Source organism: Sorex araneus, chromosome 1 (genome assembly GCF_027595985.1).
Source record: "Sorex araneus isolate mSorAra2 chromosome 1, mSorAra2.pri, whole genome shotgun sequence".
Taxonomy (NCBI): domain Eukaryota; kingdom Metazoa; phylum Chordata; class Mammalia; order Eulipotyphla; family Soricidae; genus Sorex; species Sorex araneus.
In genome coordinates, this window is record NC_073302.1 from 33,781,242 (window position 1) to 33,800,546 (window position 19,305).

Below are 19,305 nucleotides of genomic sequence, written 5' to 3' on the forward strand. Positions count from 1 at the left end.
AATTCTTCACAGAAATAAATCATTACCAGAATCTTAGGGCTCTTTTTTTTTTTTTTTTTGCTTTTTGGGTCACACCTGGCAATGCACAGGGGTCATTCCTGGCTCATGCACTCAGAAATTACCCCTAGCGGTGCTCAAGGGACCATATGGGATGCTGGGATTCGAACCCGGGTCGGCCGCGTGCAAGGTAAACGCCCTCCCCGCTGTGCTATCACTCCAGCCCCAGAATCTTAGGGCTCTTAATCCTTTTTCCTTTTTTTCTTTTTATCTCTTTAGGGTTCAAGGCTCTTGCTCACATTATCTGCTTAATGTCAAAACCTGAGCTTTGAGGATTTTTCTTGGCTTTCTAGCTTCATGAAATATCCAAACCCTTAAATCTTCACACCTTTCTTTTTTTTTTTTTTTTTTTTGCTTTTTGGGTCACACCTGGTGATGCACAGGGGTTACTCCTGGCTCTGCACTCAGGAACCACCCCTGGCTGTGCTCAGGGGACCCTATGGGATGCTGGGAATCGAACCCGGGTCGGCCGTGTGCAAGGCAAACAACCTACCCGCTGTGCTATCGTTCCAGCCCCGATTCACGTCTTTCTTGCATTGCACTTGTCATTGGGCTATGGTAGAGTGAATAGTCTATATAATGACTCCCAAAATAAAATTAATAAGTCTATTCTATTTCATTCTGCGTGTGCCTTAAGAATTTTAGAAGTTTCTAATGCATTAATGAGAAGAGTGATGCTTTGGGAGCCTGAAAACACAGATTGGAAAATGCAACAGATATTCATTGAACATCTACTTTGTGAAAAATACTATTTCAATACAGATGACCATGATCTTCATGAGCTCTTCACAAACAGGGAGGACAGAATATATAAAACTCTAATATGAAGTAAAATGTGCTAAGTTCTATTAAAAAATACACAGTATAGAGGAGAACAGAGCTTGGTGAATGATTATGGAATTAGGACTGTCTTCTTAGGGAAGACTAAATTTGAAAAGGAAAAATGACACAATGATCAATTTCATGAGAAAAAAATTTTAGGAAAGTCATTCTAGTGTTGATTCACTAAATGAAGGAACTTCATTCACTGAATGAAGGGAAGGCAAATAGCAAAGCTGTAGTGTGAGAGACACAGAAAAACTCACAGAGAATTTGATTTAGGCAGCCCCCCCTTTTTTTTGGGGGGGGCCACAACTTGTAGTGCTCAGGGATCACTCCTAGCAGGGCCCTGGGACCATATGAGATGTTAGGGATGGAATCCCAGTAGGCTGTTTGCTAAGCAAGTACCCTACCTGCTATATGATCTCTCCAGCTTCTAACATGCGGATTTTAAAATGACCATCCAGACACAGATTTCAGAAACAAATGTAAGAACAGAAGCCAGAATGCAAAGGAATGATGAAGAGTATGAACAAATAGAAATTATGAAGGTAGTGTGAGGGAGGCAGGCATAGAAGACAAAGTTTAGAAAACTGAAAAAGTCTAAAAACTATAGAGAGAGACCATAGCTAATGGGGAAAGGTTGAGAAAGAAGTGGGAGAGATGAAACATTTTCCTTGAGAAAGAAGAACATGTTTTTTCTGAGACAGTCAGCTGAAAGAAAGGTCTCTTTCTCTACAAACTTTCTTACCTCCTCATGTGTAGGATAACATAGCCACAAGGAGCTTAGGTTTATCCGTGTCACACCCATCAAGGTGCTCCCGAGTCACTCCCATTCCTTTGTTTATCTGTAACCACTTCTCTATGCTCTCCTCCCCAACCAGTTAATCAGCTTTTCCCCCTAATCAGACTCTGTTAATTTGTAAGGTCAGATCTTTATAGGACACTGAACTTATAAGTTAATATTGACTTTCTCCTCTCCTTATGTCTTTTGAATAGTTTACTTTAAAGCAATGTCCTTTTTATATGGACACAAGAAGACAATATTATGCTTTTGTAACTTGGGATTTAATTGGCTTAGAATATTATTCATTCCCAGGTATCTGCTATCTCCATTTAAGCCTCAGTTGCCCTTAGTTCCTAGCACCCCAAAAGCAGGCTCCCGACGAGGGACAGGACGGACCCAGGGCAAGCGGTGAGTTATGTGATACCCTGGCATCAAGATGGGCCTGGCCAAAGTGCCTAATTCTTAACTCTAAGTTAAGAGCTTTATCGTGGACAAATGCTGTCATGATCCAAAAGTAACAATGAGACTAGGACCCTGTTAGGGATAGGAAAGACTAATCTGGCCTGAGCACTGTAGTCTGAGATCGAGATGACCACTGAAGAGTAATTCTATAAGCTTAATGCATCTCTTACTGTGTCCATACAAAATGATTAATATTATGAATGCTTATATGTTTGTAAGCCCCCCAGGGCTCTCCCCCGGCCGCCCTCTGGCAGAAGTTTCTTATACTCATGGAAAGAACTGGTGGTGATGCTGAGTCTGGGAATGTCATAAACAGGGGCATCTTAGTTAGAGCATCCAAGAACAATGCCTAGACCTAGGCTGAGAGGAACTCGGGTATGAAAACCTAATCATAAGTTTAGTTGTTGCCTAAAAATTACCAGAATCTTCTTAGACCCAAGACTACTAAGAATCTCTCTCACATGCGTGCCGAAAGTAGATAATGAAGCAAACATGATAGCCTCTTGGTGTCTGTGTGTTGCAAGCCATAATGCCCAAAAGTAGAGAGAGAGCATGGGGAATATTGTCTGCCATGGAGGCAGGGGGAGGGTGGGAAAAGGGGGGGGATACGGGGGGCATTAGTGGTGGGGAATGTGCACTGGTGGAGGGATGGGTGTTTGAGCATTGTGAGATTGTAACCCAAACATGAAAACTTGTAACTATCTCATGGTGATTCAATAAAATTTAAAAAAAAAAGAATCTCTCTCACTTAGATGTCACACTGTGCTGGCTCCTTTTATTGATTCTGGATCTTTGGCCAACAAATCTCTGTCTGTCACTGTCATCCTGTTGCTCATCGATTTCCTTGAGCAGGCACCAGTAATATCTCCATCGTGAGACTTGTTGTTACTGTTTTTTGGCATACTGAATATGCCACGGGTAGCTTGCCAGGCTCTGCTGTGAGAGTGAGATATTCTCAGTAGCTTTCCGGGCTCTCTGAGAGGGGCAGAAGAATCGAACCTGGGTCGGCTGCATGCAAGGCGAACACCCTACCCGCTGTGCTGGAGCATTGCACGAGGCCGACCAGGTTCAATTCCCAGCATCCCATTATGGTCCCCAGAGCACTGCTAGGAGTAATACCTGAGTGCAGAATCTCTGTCTAATTCTGTAAATTTTATATTATTCCAGAAATATGTATTTCACTGAAATGCAGAACTTTCCTTTTAGCTTCCCCTTTATGTTTGTTTGAGCCAACTTGATGGTGCTTGGGGCTTACTCCTAGCTCTGTGCTCAGGGGTTACTCTTGATTAGGCTCAGGAAACCATATTTGGTACTTCAGATCAAACCAGGGTCAAACCACATGCCAGTACATAGTCTCTATACTGTCTCGCTAGCCCCCAGCTTCTCCTTCATTTTAATTTTATTTTTCTCATGCTACATGGTAGCATTTCTATTAGTGGATAACATTATTTCAATTAAGAAAACTTTAAAAATATGCAATACATTACTCTGGCATAATCAAATTTTGATTAATCATGATTCCCCTGATGTCATGCTATCCTGAAGTTGGATAAAGCACTGGTTCACCATCAGTAAAATGTGAACTTGTGGCAACTGATGTATAAAATTCTGAATGGCAAGGACTCAAATTCATGATTCTGATTCTATAGAATATGGTTAAACTTTCACTTGTTTTTTTCTGGGCCAAGACTTTTTAATGTGGTATTATTTTTTTGCTTTTTGGGTCACACCTGGCAATGCACAGGAGTCATTCCTGGCTCATGCACTCAGGAATTATCCCTGGCGGTGCTCAAGGGACTATATGGGATGCTGGGATCCGAACCCGGGTCGGCCACATGTAAGGCAAATGCCCGACCCGCTGTGCTATCACTCCAGGCCCTAATGTGGTATTTTTGTACGTTTTTTTTTCTTTAAAATTTTTTTTATTAGTGAATCACCGTGGGGGTACCATTACAGACTTACAAACTTTCGTGCTTGCGTTTTAGTCATACAATGATCGAGTACCCATCCCTCCACCAGTGCCCATTCTCCACCACCAATGGTCCCTGCATCCCTCCCACCACCCCCACCCCATACCCCCCACCCCACCCTGCCTCTGTGGCAGGGAATTATGGGTGAATATTTTTATTATCTCTAAATTACTAGTCCCACGGGGCCGGAGCGATAGCACAGCAGGTAGAGAGTTTGCCTTGCATGCGGCTGACCCAGATTCGATCCCCAGCATCCCATATGGTCTCCTGAGCACCGCCAGGAGTAATTCCTGAGTGCAAAGCCAGGAGTAACCCCTGTGCATCACCAGGTGTGACCCAAAAAGCAAAAAAAAAAATCACTAGGGCCTGAATGAGTGTACAGCGGGTAAGACATTTTTGCCTTATTTGTGGCTGACCTGGGTTTGACCCCTGGCATCCCGTTTGGTCCTCTGAGCATCGCTAGGAGTAATTCCTGAGTACAGAGATAGGAGTTGGCCCTGAGCATCATCAGGTGTGAGCCCAAAATCATTTAAAAAATCATTACCTAAACTTAAGATTTAAAAAATCTGGCATAATGAATGGGAATATACATGTTATCAACAGCTTACCTCTCTTCATTGTTTTCCATCTGATTAGGGAAAGCAGCAAAATCGAGTAGTAATTTAATGGCATCAAGATATCCATTGTTACAGGACCAGTGCAAAGCTGTTCTTCCCTTCAAGCAAGAAGAAAGAAAATCTGGAGTAGGAATTTTGGACATGTATACAGTCCAATTTAAACAAAAAACACAAATAATTCTTCTCCCAAATTATCAGAGTGAAATTAGTAAATTACCCAGCTAAAGTGTAGAAGTGTAGCATAAGCCAAATGTCTTAGAGGTCGGTATAAAAGTACAATTAAAAGCCGGTTCACATTAATATACCACTTGTTCCTTTGCTTTCATATAAGGGGAATTATCTCAGAGGAATAATCCATAAAGGAAAATCAGGTTAAGTGAACAAAGAGAATCACAGCAATATTCTCTATTAACGAAAGATTATCCAGAAATAGGAAATTACTTACTAATTCTAAAGTTTGGGTACAGTGATATTTTGAATCCTGACTTCACCCCATATCCCAGTTGCTGTTGTCGCTTTAGAATAAAATAGTTAAGCTCCATGAGTTTCAATTTCCCCCATAAGTAAAATGGAAATTGTATTATTCATAGAGCTCCTGTAAAATGACTGAATAAGCTTTTTTTGCTTTTTGGGTCACACCCAGCGATGTACAGGGGTTATTCCTGGCTCTGCACTCAGGAATTACTCTAAGCGGTGCTGGGGCAGCCATATGGGATGCCAGGGATCAAACTCGGGTTGGCCACGCGCAAGGCAACGCCCCACCTGCTGGACTATCTCTTTGGCCCTGAATGAGATTTTAAGCAGAGAATTCTTAAAAATTGGTATATTGGGGCTGGAGTGATAGCACAGCGGGTAGGGCTTTCACGCGGCCGACCCGGGTTCGAATCCCAGCATCCCATATGATCCCTTGAGCACCGCCAGGGATAATTCCTGAGTGCATGAGCCAGGAATGACTCCTGTGCATTGCCAGGTGTGACCCAAAAAGCAAAAAAAAAAAAAAATTGGTATATTAAGCCCTTGTGACTTTGAGAAAGATTATATTCCAAATAAAAAATATTAGTGCAAATTTTAAGTAAACAAAATGAAGTGAGGTTTAAAAACTCATATAGATATGCACACACATATATCCCATGTATATATGTTATAGAGGTTACAAACTTATTCCCATCCGCATTATGACTTTGCTAAATTACATGTATACATGTAGACAGAGAAGAAGAGAACTTGGTTAATTTTTTAATTGACTCAGGCTTGTGGGTGATTTCATTTGGTAAATTACTGCCTTATTTAAGTTTACAACAGAGTATTCTAAAGTATGCTGGAGAAAGCTATACAGAAAAGACAAGAATTTCTACCTCTTTGTCCTGAATATTGGGGTCTGCGTTATTTTCCATGAGCACTGCCATGCAGTTGATATATCCCCCATAAGCAGCACACTGCAAAGGGGTCCTTCCTGCATAATCTTGCACATTTGGGTTGATCTTATTTTCTATCAGAATTTGGCAAACGTCAGCATTTCCTCCCAGTGCTGCCCAATGGAGAAGAGAATGTCCATCTTGGTCAACTAGATCCACCCTCGCTCCACCTGGAAAAGAAAATAATAATGAAAATTACAAGTGTAAAGAGCACTTATCAGAAAGAATATGGGGGGGCTGGAGAGATAGCACAGCGGGTAGGGCGTTTGCCTTGCACGCGGCCGACCCGGGTTCGAATCCCAGCATCCCATATGGTCCCCCTGAGCACCGCCAGGGGTAATTCCTGAGTGCATGAGCCAGGAATGACCCCTGTGCATTGCCAGGTGTGACCCAAAAAGCAAAAAAAAAAAAAAAAAAAAAAAAAAAAAAGAAAGAATATGGGGACACAGAGAACTAGAACAGTGTGCAAGGTGCTTGCCTTATATGCAGCCTATCAAGTTTCAATCTCTTGGCACCCCATATGGTTCCCTGAGCACTGCCAGGAGTGATGCCTGTGAACAAAACATGCCCCAGGCATAGCCAGGAGTGACTCAAAAACAACCCTCCTCAAAAGAAGTATAAAAATATTAAACAACAGGGGCTGAATAGGTACCTTGGTGGTAGAATATAAGTTTCCCATGTTGATCCCTGGCGCCAAAAAATATATACATACAGATAACATACATATTAGATGTATATATAGATACGTACATATGAAAAGTTTCAATAGTTGACTTATTTGGAGACCTTCAGTGACTGACCTTTAATAAGTGTCTGAATCACGTCTTTGTGTCCCATCTCACAGGCTCGGAAAAGCGGAGTATGTTTCATGACATCAGTAGCATCGACCTGAGCATTGTTTTCCAGTAATAACTTCACAGTGTTGACATGGCCAGAGAGAGCAGCAGCATGCAAAGCTTAAAAAAAAAAAGTAGGGGTGGGGAGCAAGAAAGTAAAGGACTCTTTTCATAACAATCTTATCATTTTTTCTTTTTTTTTTCTTTTTGGGTCACACCCAGCGATGCTCAGAGGTTACTCCTGGCTCTGCACTCAGGAATCACCCCTGGCGGTGCTCAGGGGACCATATGGGATGCTGGGAATTGAACCCGGGTTAGCCGCGTGCAAGGCAAACGCCCTACCCGCTGTGCTATCGCGCCAGTCCCTCATTTTTTTAAAAAAATATATACTATGTATCTTTTCCTCCACTGATTTGCCCATTATTTGGCTAAATATAAGTTCATCTTCAGGACTCTCTATTTTTCACTTTGATAGATTTCTCTCTTCCTCGCTCCTTGTCTGCATGTATCACCCACACCCCCCCCCCCCACACACACCCCCATTCCTTCTACGTCTCATCTCACTGATTTCTTCTTTTCCAACCTGCTGGTCTGACATGGTCTCCTCCTACTAGTTCCTAGCTTATCATCTTTTCCTTTTTCTAAGAGAGCAAGAGATTAACACATGGCAAAGGGATATGATTTCAGGGATGCTGGCAATTCAGCCCGCTGAACCACTCAATAAACACATGCTCCTGAGGGGCTTATGTGACGGGAGATGTCAACCTACTTCAGTGGGCGACTATGCTATTCCCGCAGTGGGTCTGAGTACCCACGTGGTACTGAAAGGTCACTCATCTTACTGCATCTTTCACACCACATGCCTCTAAATGCAAGCCAGCTCTTTCCTCAGGATGCAATGTAAGAAACATCAATTCTTTTTGACTTTGGAGAAAAAAGCCCGACCGAGATGGAATGTGGTCTCCTCTCGGAGACTTCCAATTTGGACTGCAGGTGAGTTTCACGTTACAAGAAACCCTGCCTGAGTTAATCCACTGTAGTTCCCGACTTGTGCCATCACACCATAGGTGTGGGCTTGTCAGCATGACAGAGGTCAGGGCTGGTTCTTCCTCCTAAGACACTGTTCCTCCCACAATGTATGACCATGGGGCCAATGCTAGGAAGCTCACACAAATAAAAGCAGATCTCAGGAGATATGCTGAGAATCTACTGTGGGTTGTATACTGCTGGAAATTCAGTAGGAACAAAATAAATAAGGTTATTCTCTAGCAGGGAAAGGAAAAAAAAACCCAAACAAAACCCAAATCACTCTAATCAATAATCAAGAAATGGGTGAGTATAATTCAAATAATAAAAGGTCTTTTGATATGTATAATAAGAAGCCTACTTTCAACTGGTAGTTAGGAAATTTCTTGCTGAGAAACTGACCTCAAGTTAAGCTTCAGATCACTTAAATTACAAACAACTTATGAGATCACTTTAAAAAAACAAAGAAAACTCTTAGTTATGTAGAAATCTCAACAGAGTCATTTAGGAAAAGAAAACAATTAGTATAGGAATGAATTCACGTGTTTTTAAACATTCTTTTACTTTTTTCATTAAGAATTATAGACACCATGATTTCCAGTACCATTAACGATCATGTTTCATACAATGTTCCAACACCAGAGTGTCCAATTTTGTCTCCCACCATTGTCTCTGTGTCCCCTCCCACCCCCATTACCATTATAACCCCCATCCCCCCACGGTGGTAAACTCACTTCTGTAGATCAGACCTCCTGTTCTGTTGCCTTTGGGTATTTGTCATTCCCTTCAATATCCTTAATCATTCTGTATCTGCACCTCAGCTTCTGACTGACAGGCTACTCTCCAGAGAATTTCTATGTTTCAGGCAGTCAAGTAAGTTGCTTGCACAAAAATAGCAAGAGAAGTAAGCAAGGTAGTGCAGGAGAGAGCTCAGAGAGTTGTGGCCTTTGCAAGCAGGAGGCCTACATTTAGTCCCTGGTACTGCCTGGTCCCCTGAGCACAGAACCAGGAATAACTCCTGAGTACCATTGGGTATAGCCTGTCCCCTACCCCACCAAATAATAAATAATAAATGAGAGAAAGAATCATTAATGGTAATACTGGTCAGAGTGATGGATGGAAGATACTAATTGGCTTTAAATAGGTGAGTGATAGCCAAAACAGATAAGCTTCATCAACCACATAATTCTGGGGGCCAGTGCAACAGTACAATGGATAGGGCATTTGCCTTGCTGACCTGGGGTCAATTCCCAGCCTCCTATATGGTTCCCAGAGCACTGCCAGGAGTCATTCCTGAGCGCAGAACCAGGAGTAACCCTGAGCACCTCTGGGTGTAACCCAAAAAGCAAAACAAAAACAAAAACAAAAAAACAGCCCCATTATCTTGATTTCAAAAGACACAAAAAATTCTGCACTATAAAACCTTGGGATGTATATTTATTTGATGGCTTTATCATTTAAAACAATGTTTATTTTAATCAAGAGCCAAAAAATGTCCACAATTCCTTTTTTAATGGGAAGAAAAAAACAACTCTGTAGAAGGGCTGAGATAGAGCTCAGTATTAGATATGTATGAGGAAGCCCTAGGTTCCAGTCCCAGCAACCGCACCCTGGTTCCCATCTCCTGCAAGAGGCCTCCCCATCCCCTGAATAACTCCTGTAGAGAGTTGATGGAGAGGAACTCACTTTCATAAAAGAGCAACGGCAGGAATGCATCTCTAACATACAAAATTTCCTTTGTCGGGGTGGGGGGGCAAAGGACAAAGATCAAAGGGCCAGAATATGTGATTTGAATATACTAGCTCTGGTTCAATGCTAGCTCACCACATGGCCCCCCAAGTACTGCTAAGAGTCACCCTTGAATGCTGTATCGGGAGTAATATCCCCTCTGCAACATTGCTAGGTGTGGCCCTAAAGCCAAAAACCAAAAACCAGAAAACAAACTCATAGTTAAAAGTCCTTTTCAGTCAAGGAGCTGGAGCGATAGTACAGCAGGTAGGACATTTGCCTTGCACACAGCCAACCAGAGTTGATTCCCAGTATTCCATATGGTACCCTGAGCACCGCCAGGAGTAATTTCTGATTGCAAAGCCAGGAGTAATCCCTGTGCATCTCTGGGTGTGATCCAAAAAGCAAAACCAAACAACAACAACAACAAAAACCCCAAAAGTCCTTTTCAGTCAAAAGGATGCTTCTTAATGATCCTCACACATGCTTTGCTAAAATACATTTTAAAAGTTAAAGTAAAAACAAGACTAATGGGGCTGGCATGATAGTACAGCAGGTAGGGCGTTTGTCTTGCATGCAGGTGACCCAGGTTCGATTCCCAGCATCCCATATGGTCCCCCCAGCACCTCCAGTAGTAATTCCTGCGTGCAAAGCCAGGAGTAACACCTGTGCATTGCCAGGTGTGACCAAAAAAGAAAAAAAGCAAAAAGCAAGACTAGTGATATAAAATGAGAGAATGCATATTAATGAATAAGTACAATGAAATTAATTGCTTAGGTCATTTATAAACTCAGTGTCCTTCATATTTGCACTCTACCTTTTAAGAAGCTCAAGTATACTGTGGAACTTTGCTAAAACAATGCTTTTGCTTTTGAAAGTTAAAGCCTTTATCAAAATTGACATCACACACAAAAAGAAAAAAAACCTTAAATAAATAATATAGAAAGCTGTGATGTGCAGGGATCAGGAGGGAGGTCAGGTTTAGCAACTCCCCTTCACTTCGCTTCCTGGTAATTTGTGCCAATAGTTCAGGCAGCCAAGGAAGGCCTTATCTACAACAGGAAGACAAAATGGCTCGAGAATGTTTCTCCAAGCAGAATAAAAATTCCGCCAAACATAACTCTGAGAAGCCCATAGTTTAGCTTTATTCTGTTCAGAAATGCTGTGCTCTTAGATGCTTTTTCTTTCTCCTTCTGACTTAAAATGAGGATAAAGTACGTAAGCAAGAGAATTCTGAGTTGAACATGAATGTTAAAAACTCTCTTCTATGAGCTGACAAATACTTTTAAAACTTCCTTATTTAAAAAAGAGATCAGTACAAGCACCTAGGAAGAGCTTTTAGTGCAAAGCTGACTGAGATCTTAGAAGCTTCTAGAGATTAGAGAATGTCTCTAAAATGGGAAAGTCAGGATGAGACAATGTTATTCAAATATGAGAAAAGAGTTGTTAAGTGAGACAGAAAAGAACATACTTGGATGTGTGTTTCTTAAAATAATTCAAAAAAATTGAAAATACATCTAATGACCATAAAACTATATATACATATATAGTTTTAAAGTATTGATTTAAGATTTTACCTATAAATATAAATGATCAGAAGAGTTTCCAGAATCATGTCTAAAGAACAATCAGTGTTTTAAACAAAAAACCAACACATATAGCTGGTGGAAAGACTAATTTTAGCCATAATACTCAGGATAAATAAAACTTCTGCAGTAGTATCATGGTAATTGAGACTTTAAAATGGAAGGTATGGTTACCTTTATTGCAAACCACAACACCTAATCAGAAAGAGAGAACAAAAGGGAATACCCTGCCATAGTGGCAGTGTTGGGTGGGGGGAGACAGGACTGGGGGGGAGGGATGTTGGGTTTACTGGTGGTGGAGAATGGGCACTGGTGAAGGGATGGGTTATCAAACTTTGTAAGGGAGAAACATAAGCACAAAAATGTATAAATCTGTAACTGTACCCTCACGTTGACTCACTAATTAAAAATAAACTAAAAAAAATATTGAAAAAAAATGGAAGGTATGGTTCTGGAAAGATAGTAAAGTAGCTAAGACACTTGCCTTGCATGTGGCAGACCCAGGTTTGACCCGCAACACTCCATATAGTGCCTCAAAATTGACCAGGAGTGACCACTGAGCACAGCACCAGGAGTAATCCCTGAGCATCCATTTACCAAAACCCAAACAAAACCAAATTTTACAAGAAGAAAAGGTATAAGTTAAATAATACTAGATTAGGAACAATGGTTTTAACACACCAGCTCTACTTGAGTCTGAATAGAAGCACATTACACATGTCTTCTGTTCTTACCTGTACCTCCATATTTGTCTGCCATGTTAATGTCGATGTCAGATTTTAAACTCAGCATAGTCTTAAGGACATCATCACTGCCTTTCCCAGCAGCCCACATAAAGGATGTTCTTCCTTCAAGATCTGAATCATCTTTCACGGAAGGATGGTTTAAAAACACTTGCACTGTTTCCTGTAAGAAAACTTTATCTGATCATTTGAGACCAAAAAGTATCATTTTTTATCATTTGAGTATCATTTGAGACCAGAAAGTGGCCACAAAGCCACTGTTGTATATGTCTTCCACTAAGAAGCATTTTCTCTATTTTGAATCAAATGAAATTATCTATCTTGTAATAAAATGACAATTTCCATCAAAAGTAACAATTCTCTGTCCTTATTATTAGTTTTGGTTTCCATAGCCCTTTAGGAATATAACTTAGCTCCTGTATTCAACAGTCTCGCCTTGAGAATCATCATCCTTAGTCAAGACTAAAAATTGTACAGGACACCATGAGATGCAGTGACAGTTAAAAGACTCAGAAGTGTTTTATGAAATGACCATCATTAAACTATGGGTTTTCTTAGATATTTTCCCTCCAGGGATTTATTTATTTGAATGTAGGAGTACTGCTGTTCATTCAGCCATTGATTAAACTGACTGAATTGGTATAAACTCCACATTACTTTTTTTCTTAAATTTTTTTAAATTGAATATTTGTGAGATAGATAATTACAAAGCTGTTCATAATTGGGTTTCACTCATACAATGATATAGCACCCATCCCTCCACCAGTGTACATTTTCCACCACTAATGTTCCCTGTTTCCCTCCCACCATCCCCCAATACTCTACCCCCAACCCCAGCCTCCCTCTATGGGAGGCACTTTCTTTTTTTTTTTTTTTGCTTTTTGGGTCACACCCGGGGATGCACAGGGATTACTCCTGGCTCTTCACTCAGGAATTACTCCTGGCGGTGCTCAGGGGACCATATGGGATGCTGGGATTCGAACCCGGGTCGGCCGCGTGCAAGGCAAATGCCCTACCCACTGTGCTATCACTCCAGCTCCGGCACTTTCTTTCTTGTCCTCTCTTGTCTTTTCCTTTTGTGCATTATGGTTTGCAATATAGGTGTTTGTTCAGGGTGCTTAGTACTTATTCCAGGATAGTAAGGCTGAGGAGCTTTTTAATTGTGTAGGGGCTTTGTGGTGTGGGTGACTGTCAAGACTTCTGGAAGTACAGGGGGGTTAGGGAAGGTAGCCCATCCCGACCCTGAGAAATCCTGGAGATTTCAGTCACAAAACCTGCATATCAGAATTTTCACAGATTATGTCTCGATGAGGTCTGTCCTGAGATGGTAGAGTCAGGCTGAGGATATAGCGGCTATTTTGGATTGTGGGAGCAAGAGACTGCTGGGGGCTCTGCTTGGGTGGACACCAGGCTGATCCTTCACCCCCTCCAATTCACTCAGATCTGTTCAGCTTTGTGCAGGTCCGAGATTAACTGCAGCATTTGATCTCTTTTGAGATTTACTTATGGATCTCTGAAGCAAGACCAGCAGTAGAGCTTACATGGTAGTGCTGGGGTTGGTTCGCGAGGACTAACTGACACTGCTTTCAGGAGTATTGGAAGCTGGGAAGAGGTAGCCCACTCCAACCCTGAGCCTGGAGATTTCAGTCACAAAACATGCATACCAGAATTTTCAGCAGATCATGTCTTGGTGAGGTCCGTCCTGAGTTGAAGGAGTCAGGCCAGGGGTATGTGGTGATTTTGGATTGTGGGAGCAAGCAGCTGCTGGGGGCTCTGCTTGGGCGGGCACCAGGCTAACCCGCCCCACTCCTATTTACCCCAGTCTGTTCAGCCATGTGTGGGTCTGAGATAAATTGCGGCTTTTGATCTCTTTTGAGATTTATTTATAGGTTTCTGAAATAAGGCTGATAAAGGAACTTGTAAAGCTGAGTTGGGGGTGGTTTATGGGCATAGCTCCCACATATCTAACTTTTGGCTGTTTAATTTCTTGGCAAACTCGGTCCCAAGTTGTTGGGGTCTAGCCAAAGGCACAGCGGCAATTCTGAAGTATCAGGAAGTCTGAAGGCATCATCAGGCTGCTGATGCACTTGCCCTGCAAATACAGGTTGACCTGCTGGTGCAAACATACCCCCGTCCATACAGAAATTTATATATTTATGGCAAGCCTACAGAAAAGGCTACTAATATTATCTTTAGAAATAATAAGATATTTTTAAGTGATTTACCATTGAGGTGAGATGGATTAAGATTGGGATCTTGTTATATTTCAAACAACTGCATATGAACTTATGATTACATTAAAATAATAATTTGATTTTTTTTTAAAAGGTAAGTGTTGTGTTTTACTCACAGCAAAGTTACTCTGAGCGGCATAATGCAAAGGTGTTGCTCCTTGGCTGTCAGATGGGATGGTTCCAGACTTGTTTCTTTCCAAAAGGAGATGGACAATCTGAGCGTGGCCTGTAAGCAGACATAACAAGGACATTTTCACATGAGATGAGTGTTGACTGATTTATAATCTATGTGAAGGAAAGGGGTAAAGAAAATTAGTAGCACACAGTCCAGCATTCAAACTGTTTTCTGGACAGCAGTGCTAATGTAGGATCAAGCAGTGCTAATGAAACCAACCCACAACGCTAAAAATTTAATGCTTCCATCAGGAAGAGAAAGAACTTAATTATAACGGCCAGATTAAGAGAAAACTATTAGCTCATTGCATATCCTAGCTTTCCACTCTAATACTGTCTGCAAAAATGAAAGATAGTGGGAATGTTGCACTAGAAATTAGACCCTCTCAACCATCAGTGATCAGAATCTCAAAGATCTATGGCACAACAGGTCAGAACTGCACTGAAAATCTCCTACTATTTAGGAAGTGCGTTTATAGTATGATCTCTTATAATCTCTTGGGCCTGCTACCTGTTCCTTTGAACTTTTCTCTGCCCCAGCATATTAACATCTAAGCACGCAGTGATATCAAATTCCAGAGAATAAGTGGGCAATAATGGTGCATTCTCAAGAATATCTCCAGAAATAAAGAGCCACAGAAAGGGTCAAAGAATGAGGAAACCTAAAATATAGGATATATCTGGATATAATGAATTTCATTTGGATATAATTCATTTCATAGATTCTGTTGCTCACAGAATTGAGGAACCAGGGATTGAAGATGCTTTATTACTGGGGCAAGGGTGTACTACATGGAGAGCAGACAAAAAAAAAAAAGGAACCAGAGTAGAATCATGCTCATTTACCCACTCTACAGTGAGGATCTGAGATGAAGATATCCATGACACACAGCAAAAAATATGAGTAAAAATGTCACCTGTGCCATACAGTCCATCTAAGCACATTTCTTCTTGTTTCAGAGAAAAAGGAGAATGTAACACAAGACAGGAAAAAACAGAAGATGAAAATCAGAAAGATGGAGAGCGTACCTCTGAGAATGACCTAGAGAAAGATCCAGAGGAATATTTCAGGAAGTATTTGGGTATTGTTGATTTAGTAGAGATGGCTCCCATGAAATGAAACAGAATATCCTAAGAAGAAAAAAGATTGAAATGAAAGGTAATGGAGGAGATGAAAAGGAAAGCAGCCAAGATAAAAAAGAAATATAGATAAGAGAAGAAAATAAAAATACAATATAATACACCAGCTTTTAGAGGTAGACAGAAAGAAAAACTTGAACAAAATGTCAGTTCAGTGACAGAAAGACAAATCTGTAAATTTATCTCCTAAAGTAGAGAAAAAGGAAGAGAGGCTGACACTGTACACTGAAATAAAGTCCACATAATAATCTCAAATTTGACTAGAAACTACAATGAGAGTGAAAAAACCATTTTCAAAAAAAACACAATGTTGTTAAAAATTAATTAAGTATACAACACTAATCAGAGAACTCATATTATCATTGTCTCAGTTTATTTAGTTTTTGTAGTCACACCTAGAGTTGCTCAGGACTTAGTCTGGCTTTGTGCTCAGGGATCACTCCTGGTGGCCCTCAGAGAACCATAACAGTCCCGAGGAACCAGTCAGAGTCGGCAGTGCGCAGGGCAAGAGTCTTAGCCTCTAGTTCTGTCTTTTCACTCTGGTTCAGATCATATTAACAACAAAATAAAAGAGTAATAAATGAAAAAAGTGATAAATTAAAGTACATTAAATTTTTAGTTTTATTTTTTCACCGAGTGCCAGGGATTGAACTCAGGCCCTCACAGAAGCAAGGCAAGTGCTCTATCATTGAAGCACACCCTCAGTCTTCTAAATTTCTAGTTTTAAACACACAGATATCAATGAGTTTAATTTTGTGTTTCACTCTGATTCAAGCGTAAAAATAAATTTAGAGGGGGCTGGAGCAATAGCACAGCGGGTAGGATGTTTGCCTTGCACTCAGCTGACCCGGGTTTGATTCCCAGCATCCCATATGGTCCCCTGAGCACTGCCAGGGGTGATTCCTGAGTGCAGAGCCAGGAATAACCCCTGTACATTGCTGGGTGTGACCCAAAAGGGAAAAAAATAAATAAAAATAAAAAAGAAAGGTTAAGTAACTAAGAGGCTCATTAGAAACTATGAACCAAATGTCATGGCATTAGTACAACATAAAATTAAGGTTCTGCATCTTCAAAATAAAGGCATTAAATGTGAAAAGAGAATTATTTTATATTTTTCAATAAATGTGCTCTGCTTTTATAATAAAAATTAAAATTAAAACGTAATGTTCATATTGAGACTGTGTACAACAGGATACATTTAAAGTTACCAAAATTAAAGCATGTAAGAGAGGAATTTAGATTTAAAATCCCACATACCACAGAGAAGATAGATGAAAGTGTGGGTTGACATGCTTTGCACGTGGGAGGCCCAGATACAATCCCTGGCACCACACGGTCCCTTGAGCACCACTGGGACTGACCCCGAAACATTACTCTGGGGATAACCTCTGAGTAGGTGCCAGATATGGTGCCCCATAATCATCATCATCACCATCATCATGGTGCCCCAAACAAACAAAAATAAATCAACTGCCAAACACCAGTAAAATATAACAATAATTAAACAGTAGGTGGGAGCTGTCAGGGGGAAGACAGAGCATTGAAAGTTTCCAACACAGTTCTCCCTATTGATCCTTCGGTTCACATTCAACTCACCTAGTAATGCTGCCCAGTGAAGTGGCGTTCGGAACAAGTTATCGTAAGATGTTATATTGCAGCTTTCATAGGAGGTCAAGACGTCAACCACAGTCACATTCCCATCAGCTACTGCAAAATGAAGAGGTGTCCGGCCCTCGTAGTCCTGCCAGTTCAGTAGGGACTCTGTTGGGGCAGCATCCTGATTGGGAGGAGCCAAGACCAGAGGCACAGGGAATGTTCAATAAAGTTCGTTTGATGTAAGGATTCACTGAACAATTTTTTTCAAACTCTATATTCTCTTTCATCACTAGGGGCTATATATGTATTTATATATGCAAGTATATATATATGTTTATTCTATGTATACATGTTTATTGTAGTCAAGATCTTGTCAGACCCTTAAGATTTATTTTCATATTCAATTTTTTGTTTGTTTTTTGAGCTACACCAGCAGTGCTCACAGCTTCTTGCTGGTTCTCCTAGTAGGGCTCAGGTGACTACATGTAGTGTCGAGGGTTGAACTGAGTTTGCTGTGTGCAAGGCAAGCACCCTACCCACTGTATTACATCTCTGGTCCTATATTTAATTATTAAAGTACAGAAGAGATAAAATAAATATCACATACTGACAATCCACATTAATTTTACCCAATGTGCTTTTATATGTGCTAGGCATTCAGATAAAGTTGTGTGGTCTGTATCAAATAAATGTTACATGTGTACTTTTAATATTTTCACATATGCATTGTACTATGTATATATATTGGCAATTTTTTTTTGTTGTGATTTGGGCCATACCTGGTGATGCTCAGACTCTTGGGTCTGAGCCCAGGGATTACTCCTGGCAGGGCTCAGGGACCATGTTGCATGCTGGGGATTAAATATGAGTCAGCTACATGCGGGGCAAGTGCTCTACGCACTGTATTATCTCTCCAGGCCCTGAATTTCTTTTTTTTTTTTTTGCTCTTTGGGTCACACCTGGCGATGCACAGGGGTTACTCCTGGCTCTGCACTCAGGAATCACCCCTGGCGGTGCTCAGGGGACCATATGGGATGCTGGGAATCGAACCCAGGTCGGCCGCTTGCAAGGCAAACGCCTTACCCGCTGTGCTACCGCTCCAGCCCCGGCCCTGAATTTCTTTTATAAACCAGGTTGAGGGCTTTCCTTTTAAAACCATATATTTACTGGCTATATGGCTTTATTGCCCTACAAATAGCCAGTTCACAACATAATAAGACACCTTTCAGGAATTCCAAGTACTGTAGAATTTTGGCATTTGAACTAAGTGACTCTTCTGGCATTTGAACAAAGTGAATCTTTAAGGACTATGTATTAATTTTTTAGTTACCCATTTTACTAGTTTTCTGAGTAATATTTCAGTTCAGTGAGTGATAGTGATTGGCTTAGCATTCATAATGTATTTCATCTTCTTCATTTCATTCTGATTTTCATTTTGTATGTTGTAGGACAGTGTAGGATACAGGAGAGCCTGGAAAGCTCCCCGTGGCATATTCATATGCCAAATACAGTAACAATGATGGGTCTCATTCCCCTTATCCTAAAAGAGCCTCTAATGTGGCACCGTTGGGAAGGACAAGTAAAGAGAGGCTGTTAAAAATCTCAGGGCTAGAAAGAATGGAGACGTTTACTGGGTCTGCTCGAGCAAATCGATGATCTGTTTATTCAGAGATCTACAGATTCTATTAGCTCTCTGTAGCAGACATCACAATGCACTATTCAGATTTCTATTCGAGGCAGAAGAACTTATTTCCCCAGCAGCTGGATGTGCTGCCTGCAGATGACGTGAGCTGCCAGCCACTGGAACTGTTTCCGCTGAAGAGAGTCACCTCACCCAAGGTCATGTTACCTTTCAGATTAGGTCTAAACCAAAATTGAGCCTTTGTGCCCCAATCTGAGAAATCTCTGAAGAGCCATCCCAGATTTAGAGTTGCCTGTACAGATAGTCTAGTTTATAAAGGAGAGTAGGAAAGGTATAATAAGTACTTAAAAAAAAAGAAGTAAAATATACCAGGATGGCATATTAGGCTCTGGGGTCTACTAATATAAATCAGCCAAAACTGAGGAAATTATGTACTATAAATAAGAACTATTTTTTAAGGACTTCAGAGAGTA

At 40.9% G+C, this 19,305-nt stretch overlaps 1 protein-coding gene across 3 annotated transcripts in view; it reads right to left on the reverse strand.

Moving 5' to 3' along the window:
* Positions 1-19,305, reverse strand: part of INVS (inversin) — a 160,199-nt gene that overhangs the window by 49,793 nt on the left and 91,101 nt on the right. For 2 of the 3 annotated variants that reach the window (XM_055123844.1, XM_055123846.1), the window contains 6 exons: positions 17,191-17,371; positions 14,397-14,506; positions 12,038-12,209; positions 6,928-7,083; positions 6,068-6,297; positions 4,704-4,810 (listed from right to left, as the gene is read on the reverse strand). In XM_055123844.1, coding sequence (XP_054979819.1) covers positions 4,704-4,810; positions 6,068-6,297; positions 6,928-7,083; positions 12,038-12,209; positions 14,397-14,506; positions 17,191-17,371 — 956 coding nt within the window. Of the gene's footprint in view, positions 1-4,703; positions 4,811-6,067; positions 6,298-6,927; positions 7,084-12,037; positions 12,210-14,396; positions 14,507-15,483; positions 15,523-17,190; positions 17,372-19,305 lie in introns of those variants that run through there. The other variant, XM_055123847.1, reaches the window with a different exon arrangement.